General features: G+C 43.4%; 1 protein-coding gene across 2 annotated transcripts; it reads left to right on the forward strand.

Annotated features, from left to right (window-relative positions):
- The first annotated feature begins 56 nt into the window (after window positions 1-56).
- Window positions 57-7655, forward strand: LOC110529661 (uncharacterized). 2 transcript variants are annotated; one of them, XM_021612074.3, is made up of 4 exons: window positions 57-267; window positions 4026-4211; window positions 4389-5087; window positions 5270-7655. In XM_021612074.3, the coding sequence occupies exons 1-4, from the start codon at window positions 198-200 to the stop codon at window positions 5458-5460; spliced, it is 1146 nt and encodes a 381-aa protein (XP_021467749.3). In that variant the 5' UTR covers window positions 57-197; the 3' UTR covers window positions 5461-7655. The 2 variants fall into 2 exon arrangements, with proteins under 2 accessions (XP_021467749.3, XP_021467750.3); XM_021612075.3 differs by lacking the exon at window positions 57-267 and adding an exon at window positions 3411-3776.
- Window positions 7656-7881: the final 226 nt, after the last annotated feature.

Genomic DNA, 7881 nt, shown 5'->3' on the forward strand with positions numbered 1-7881 from the left:
GCACAACAGCATGTGAAATTTATTGTCAATCAGTGTTGCTTCCTAAGTGGACAGTTTGATTTCACAGAAGTGTGATTGACTTGGAGTTACATTGTGTTGTTTAAGTGTTCCCTTCATTTTTTTTAGCAGTGTATTTTATAACATCAAAGTAAAGCAGCATTGCTTTGCATTCAGCTGTGTTTACTCAGCATCACAACATGGAGGCCATGGTTTGTGGAATACAGGAGAGAGAAACTCTAGAACACAGTGGCTGCTGTTTTGACAAGGGTAATTGATTCTAAGATGTCTTTGAAGTGAGAAATAGTGACTCATAAAACACTGTGATTTTTTTCCTCCTTTGCTGTTTGTTCTTCCCTTACATAAAGCTAATAGTCTTTCTTTCCTGGCTGCTATTCATTTTCAGCAGAGCCAGAGCCCTCACTAGTGATAATAAAGAGTAAAACATCATGTTATGAAAGTGATTGGAGTTACTGTAATATTTGTATACTATATTTGAAAACTCTTGAGGAAAAACAGTATGTTCACAATCCTTGATTGCTGACAGTTGAGAAATAGCTGACTCTATTTGAGTTTATTTTATGAAATGGATGGTGAGTTGTGAATTCTGTACACTTACGGCATTGTTTAAACTTTCCAGTAGACTTTGAAATGCATTTCCTTCTAAACTTCTGATTGTTCTCCATAGCTCATGTCAGGCATGGATTGAAGCATGCATGTACGCTGGGCCTGTCATGGTGGAATCTGTGTCTGACTATGTGCATGTGTGACTGGGATTCTGCTATTCTGACAGGTGCCAAAGGCAATATTTCTCTCTATCTTTGTCTCATTCATACTAAAGATGGAATGGAACATGTGCCTATCACCATTTCCCTTTGACAGCTATACATGTGGTGTGATATGTGGTGCTAACAGCACTAAATAATGCAAATAGAATATTCATGATAGATTGAAGTGTTGAAACAGGCTTTAGTGGCTGATATCTCTTCGTTTGTTTCCAGTCACCCAAATCAGGTTTCAACTCAGCTAGACCACCTATCCCTATCTAAATAATTGACAATGGAGTGTTCCATTACTCCAGACCTAGTCAAATGTTTGGTAGTGGCCTGTCTTAAGGAAGTCTTACAAAAGCATAGATGATGTTAGATGAGAGGAAGAACGAGAGAGAGAGAGCGAGAGAGAGAGAGAAAGAAAGGAGGCAGTTTAAGAATCCAGTTAAAACCCCTTTTTATTTGACTACAAGCTGAGTCCTCTAAATTCACTCCAGACACCTGGAGGGGGTCAGAAATGTTGAAACAACCAGCTGTGTATCTGTTAGCAGCAGGAAACTTCATCCAAACACGGTCAAGATCCAGCTCCGTAGGAGGGAAATTATAGGGTATAGGACGGTTCTGATGTGACTGTGAAATGTACAGTAATGCTACAGTAATAATGGACTTGAACACCAGATGCTGCAAGTGAGCCACAATCACTCCTGAGCTGCAGATGGTTCTAGTGCCATGGTAATTGTGTTCCTTTGAGGGTCCTACATCAGATCCAGGGGACTCAAATTGCAGAGCAAGAGAACTATCTCCTGAACTGGAGATAGAGCGTAGTAATGAAGACCATGAGGAAGATCCATTGGTGATAGCAGTGCTTGATTTCTCTGTTAATTAGACAGTGGTTGACTCAGCCGTCTAAATGTTCTACATAGGAAATAGGTGCTTGGGCTGCCATGCTTAAGTGAGCATCATTAGACACAACTGCTGTCTTATAGAAACCCAAAGAGCTGTCATTAGGAAAGTAATCTCACATCTCTCTTTTAGTCGGAAAACCGGGAAAACTTCTTGGCTTTTTAGCATCAATGGAAAGACTATGACATTAAACAATTCAAATCTATCACACCTCAGTTTTGCATCTGCAGGATGTAGATGAAATACATATTTCATGCAAATAGTGAGAATAACAGTCCAATGGCCTCATAGTCTTTGTCAGACTCCTTTGTCAGGTGAAATAAAATGAAGCGTTTGACAGTGAGGAGGGGTTTGGAGCATGTTGCTGAGACAATGTTCTTTATTATGGAATGCATTGTGTGACAAATTGCTTTTCACTGTAGTTTGTAAGAGAGCAGAGTACATCTGTCAAAACTAGTGTGAAGGATGGTGTTACCTTGGAGATGCAAAGGGGGGTTTGTGCAATCTATAATAAAACATAAATCCTTATTTTACAAAGTAAAACTGGACAGAACCTTTAGGCCACTGTGACAGGGTCAGAAGCAAGATGACAAAGAAGAATGTTGTAAGAATGGCCAGCTTTGATATTGTGAAAATGATTGAAGAACAATCATTTTCGGAGATGTTTGAAGTGTAGGTGTATCCAAATGGAAGGCATCATTAGGTGTGCATTAGAGCCTACAGCTGTGCAGTGCAGTAGAAAGACAGTCAGGGTACTTTATGATGGAGCTAACTGAAGAGTAACATACTGTAGAAATTGGAGATAAATCAATGCCACTCAATCGATTGGATGTAAAGACAGCTAGCTCTCGTGTTAAATAGAGACTTCTCACATCTATTCTTTTACAAGACCTTACACATGGCTTTTATGATCTTCCTCCTGTCAGTATGCACTAGAAACTGAGGCGGGCCACTCGATAGAAACAGCATTTGATCAATTGGCTGTAAATTGGCAATAATATTGGAATGATTTCAGCCAAGCCATGCCAAGTGAATGCCCAGCCCACCACATTGAGTTGAGTAGAGTTTGTGAATGATATCATATTGCTGTAGAAGTTCTTGTGTGTTCCTCAAAACTCAGTTTGTGTTAGCTGGGCTTCTCTCTCCCCTCCAGTGAAGAGGAGCTGACTGGTGTGGCTGCTCCTCTGAGCCTTCAGTCAGAACACCATAATTACGCTGCTCCAGATGGCTTGCATATTGTCTTGCTGTTGGCTAGGCTTGAAAATAGCTTTTAATCTTTAGCATACAATAAAATTGTCTCACTCAGCAGACGTGTCAATCTGCAGCTATTCTCAACATGTGTTTCTGTAATCCCTTATCACTACTGGGGAGCTTGGCCTTTCCGTATCTCTCTCGCGCTCTTGCTTGCTCTCTCTCGCTTTCTCTACTCTCCCCCTCCCTTTCTCAGTACTTGGCCCTGTGTAACAGAGAGTGACATGTGTGATTGTTCCTTTCCCCTCATAAGGAATTACAGTTGCGAGCGTGACTTCCTTTCGGGCCGTCTGTGTGCGGCTGGGCTCCTCGCGAGTCACAGAACCTCAGTATAATCTCCATGACGTTGGCTGTCAGGGTGGCTGGGAGCCATGCCTTCTGAGGTGCCCACCATCCTCTCTCTCTGTCTTTGAGACTCCATGACATCAATCTGTGCGTAGTTTGTATATCACTTCTCCTGGCACAAACACACAAATACACACACACACACACATACTGGCACATACTGACTGAGTTGTCTTATTTCTCACACACCCCCATGCACTCTAGGGCATGGAGGAGTTAACTTGGCAGAGGTTTCTCCGTTTCTGTGAGGTGGCTTTGATCCATAATCTGAGGATGGCATTTTTCTCCAGGGACTGTGACATTGCAGTGGTGCTGTGCTGGTAGTTTTGCAGGCTGGCTGCTGTAGCTGCTGGGCAGACGGCTGGGCTAATTCACTCTGACTAACAGGAAGTTACACGACAGCAGAACAGGCAGCTTAAGAAAATCTGACTCCCTCGCTTTGAGAGGCAAAACAAAGTAGACAGTTTAAAGAAGAGGTTTATGCGACGACAAGTCTCACCAAATGTTCAGGTAAATGCTGATAAGAAAATATTGATCAGTCTAATAGCATAAACTGTAGCTCTGCAGCCTTTCACCCTGCACTTGTCTATATTTTTTTGGAGCATGTCTGCAAAATGTTCATTCTTAATACGCTCATATAATTTAAATAGGATTATCTTAAATTGAATTTCTAATCGTCCTTCCAACACAAACTAAATTGTCAAACTTAATCAGTCTGCAAGCGCTGAATACTTTTTCTATTCCCTGTGGGTGTGGTAGGCATGCAGCTGGTAGCCTGTTTAGCAGTGCTGGTGTTCTGGGTGGCAGAAGCTGTAGAGACCTGTCCTGATGTCTGTAAATGCACCAAGAAAACCAGCCCTGAAAGGTCAGAGGTCAACTGCCACAAGAAGGGGATAAGGACATTTCCCTCCAACCTGCCCCCTGATTCCTGGATCCTAAAGATGGGTGAGTCCACTTACTGTTTGCAATTGTGGGAAAACCACTGTCTTACTTTAGTATGTGCCAGCTATTTGGCTCCAAATCAATATGTTATTTTATTGACATAACCACAAGAAAGAGGCTAGTGTTACCATCTTCCAATGGTATTGATTTCTCATGCTGTTTCTGTGGTCCTTGTCCCAGGCGAGAACGGAATAGTCGACCTCCCAGCAAACGTCCTGAAACCCATCCCCAAGATCGAAAGCATCAACTTGGAACGCAATGCCATCAAATCAATACACCCCCAGGCCTTCTCTGGAGCCCAGAGGCTGATGCTGCTCAACCTGTATGGGAATCAGATCAACAAACTCCCTGTGAAAGGCTTCCAGGATCTCATCAACCTCCGCTTCCTCATGCTGGGCCAGAACCAGATCTCCAGTGTCAAACCAGACATGTTCACAGGCATGAGGAACCTTTCAGACCTGGACCTGCCCCTCAACTCTCTAATTGCCCTTCCTTCCAACGCCTTCAAGCCTCTGATCGCCCTAAAGGTCCTGGACCTGGCCCTCAACCGCATCGAGAGGATCTCCCCCAAAGGCTTTCTGGGCTTAACAGAGCTGCTGTTCCTCAACCTGGACAACAACAGTCTGAAGAGCATCTCGGCTGGTGCTTTCAAGCCTCTGGCCTCCCTGGAGATGCTGGTGCTGGATAACAACCTGCTGTCCACTTTGACCTCAGCCACTCTGGAGGGCCTGTCCAACCTCCAGGAGCTCTACCTGAGGAACAACGAGCTGGAGAGGCTGCCCCAGGACCTGTTTAGACATACACCCAAGCTCTCCCAGCTGGCCCTCAGTGGAAACCGTTTTAAAAACATGGATGGAAACATTTTCACCCAGCTGTCTGGTAAGAGATGAATAATGTACAGCAATCTTTTCTAGGTGTTTTTTCAAATGCATTTGTGGACTATATGTGTCATATGTGTACTTCATGTTTGACCATTTGTTCATAAAAAATCATATACATTTCTTTTATAAAAAAAAAGTGTCACAATGAGCATAATCTGATTGTCCTCTACCTCCCTCCAGGCCTGAGGGAGGTGTATCTCCATGACAACCCCTGGACATGTGACTGCAACATCAATGGCCTGGTGCACTGGGTGTCCCAGACAAAGGCCAACCTTTCCCCTCTGGAATCCCTGAGGTGTGTTGCCCCGACAGAGTACCGCAACAAATCCCTCAGCAGCCTCAAAGACCAGAACCTACGCTGTCGGGCCTAGACTAGAGCCAAACCAACCTTTACTCTGTGCTACCAGACCTAGACTAAAGCCACACCAATCTTTCCTCCACACCAGCATCCTGCATCAGCCACGTTACATTTTTACATTTTACATATTTTGCAGATACTCTAATCCAGAGCGATTTACAGTAGTGAGTGCATTTGCATACGTTCCTGCTACAGAGTAACCTGTTATACAACACTTAATACTTAGCTATGGTCCAACGACAGCACAGTTACCCATTATTTTGCAACCCTAGCCTAGGTCCAGCCACAGAATGACATGCCATTGTGCAACATCTAGGCAGCCATGGCCCGATAACAGACAACTGTACAATTAGCTTTTACTGTACAACCATAAGGGAAATTTAGTATAAACTCCGCAATAAATGTCCTGTTTATTTTCAGCAAACGTAACGTGTAAGTATTTGTATGAACATAACAAGATTTAACAACTGAGACATAAACTGAACAAGTTCCACAGACATGTGACTAACAGAAATGGAATAATGTGTCACTGAACAAAGGGGGGGGGGTCAAAATCAAAAGTAACAGTCAGTATCTGGTGTGGCCACCAGCTGCATTAAGGACTGCAGTGCTTCTCCTCCTCATGGACTGCACCAGATTTGCCAGTTCTTGCTGTGAGATGTTACCCTACTCTTCCACCAAGACACCTGCAAGTTCGCAAACATTTCTGTGGGTAATGGCCCTAGGCCTCACCCTCCGATCCAACAGGTCCCAGACGTGCTCAATGGGATTGAGATCCGGGCTCTTCGCTGGCCATGGCAGAACACTGCCATTCCTGTATTGCAGGAAATCACGCACAGAACAGGCAGCATGGCTGGTGGCATTGTCATGCTGGAGGGCCGTGTCAGGATGAGCCTGCAGGAAGGGTACCACATGAGGGAGGAGGGTGTCTTCCCTGTAACACACAGCGTTGAGACTGCCTGCAATGACAACAAGCTCAGTCCGGTGATGCTGTGACACACCGCCCCAGACCATGACGGACCCTCTACTTCCAATTCAATCCCGCTCCAGAGTACAGGCCTCGGTGTAAGGCTCATTCCTTTGACAAATAAACGCAAATCCGACCATCACCCCTGGTGAGACAAAACCACAACTCGTCAGTGAAGAGCACTTTCTGCCAGTCCTGTCTGGTCCAGCAACGGTGGGTTTGTGCCCATAGGCGACGTTGTTGCCAGGGATGTCTGGTGAGGATCTGCCTTACAACAGGCCTACAATCCCTCAGTCCAGCCTCTCTCAGCCTATTGTGGACAGTCTGAGCACTGATGGAGGGATTGTGCGTTCCTGGTGTAACTCGGGCAGTTGTTGTTGCCATCCTGTACCTGTCCTGCAGGTGTGATGTTCGGATGTACTGATCCTGTGCAGGTGTTGTTACACGTGGTCTGCTGTTAGTGTCTTAACGACCGTTCCACAGGTGCATGTTTAATTAATTGTTTATGGTTCATTGAACAAGCATGGGAAACGGTTTTTAAACCCTTTACAATGAAGATCTGTGAAGGTATTTGGATTTTTATGAATTATCTTTGAAAGACAGGGACTTGAAATAGGGATGTTTCTTTTTTTTTGTTGCTGCGTTTAGCTGTACAAGCCAAAGAGAAAGAAGAGCTGAAGGGGATATGTAATAGCTTGCCCTGAGCTTTCTGTCATTGAAATATTATACTTTCCATCAACCCCAAACACACAATTTACACGTTCGTTAAACCTGCTATTACCGAAGTGCGCTGAGAAACATGCTACTGTAAAACCCTCAATAATACTGCTCCTGCTTTATTTTTTATTCTTGCATATTTTATATTAACTGAAATTAATTTCTAGCACTTCTTTACAGTGATATCCTATGCTGATAAACCTATCATCTTAACATGAGCTTTTTTTCATAACTCAATATGTATATAGGGCAATTGTATTATTTTCACAGATATGGAATCATTCCATGCTTATTAGTTTGATATCTTTGAGGATTTGGCTATGCTTCCGAGCTTGTCTCTGTAGGTTGTAATGAGTGAATCTCCTAATCTAAAGCACAATGAATATATCTTATTGTTTCCATTGAGTGAAAAATATGTGCTGCCATTGTACTTGTACAATCCTAAAACAGCATTTACTAAGTCTGTAGGCTAATTGATTTCATACTGTACATACATTTTGAAATAAAGGCCATTGTGCAATGAACAGCATGTCATCTCTCACAGTTACTGAGGTTCAGTAGATCTTGTTCATACACATGACTTCATCACGTCAAGAGTTATTCAAGCCTTAATACCAACTGCAAAATGATTCATAAGTTCAGAAAATGCAGCTATTTTCTGCTCCAGCCATTTTTGTGTAGAGAAGTGCTGCTTCAAAGAGGGAAAGTAGGTTAAAGCATCCTTTTTACTTGCAAAGTGACAGTAAACTC

This window comes from Oncorhynchus mykiss, chromosome 8 (assembly GCF_057628025.1).
Source record: "Oncorhynchus mykiss isolate SJ-2025 chromosome 8, ASM5762802v1, whole genome shotgun sequence".
Classification (NCBI taxonomy): Eukaryota; Metazoa; Chordata; class Actinopteri; order Salmoniformes; family Salmonidae; genus Oncorhynchus; species Oncorhynchus mykiss.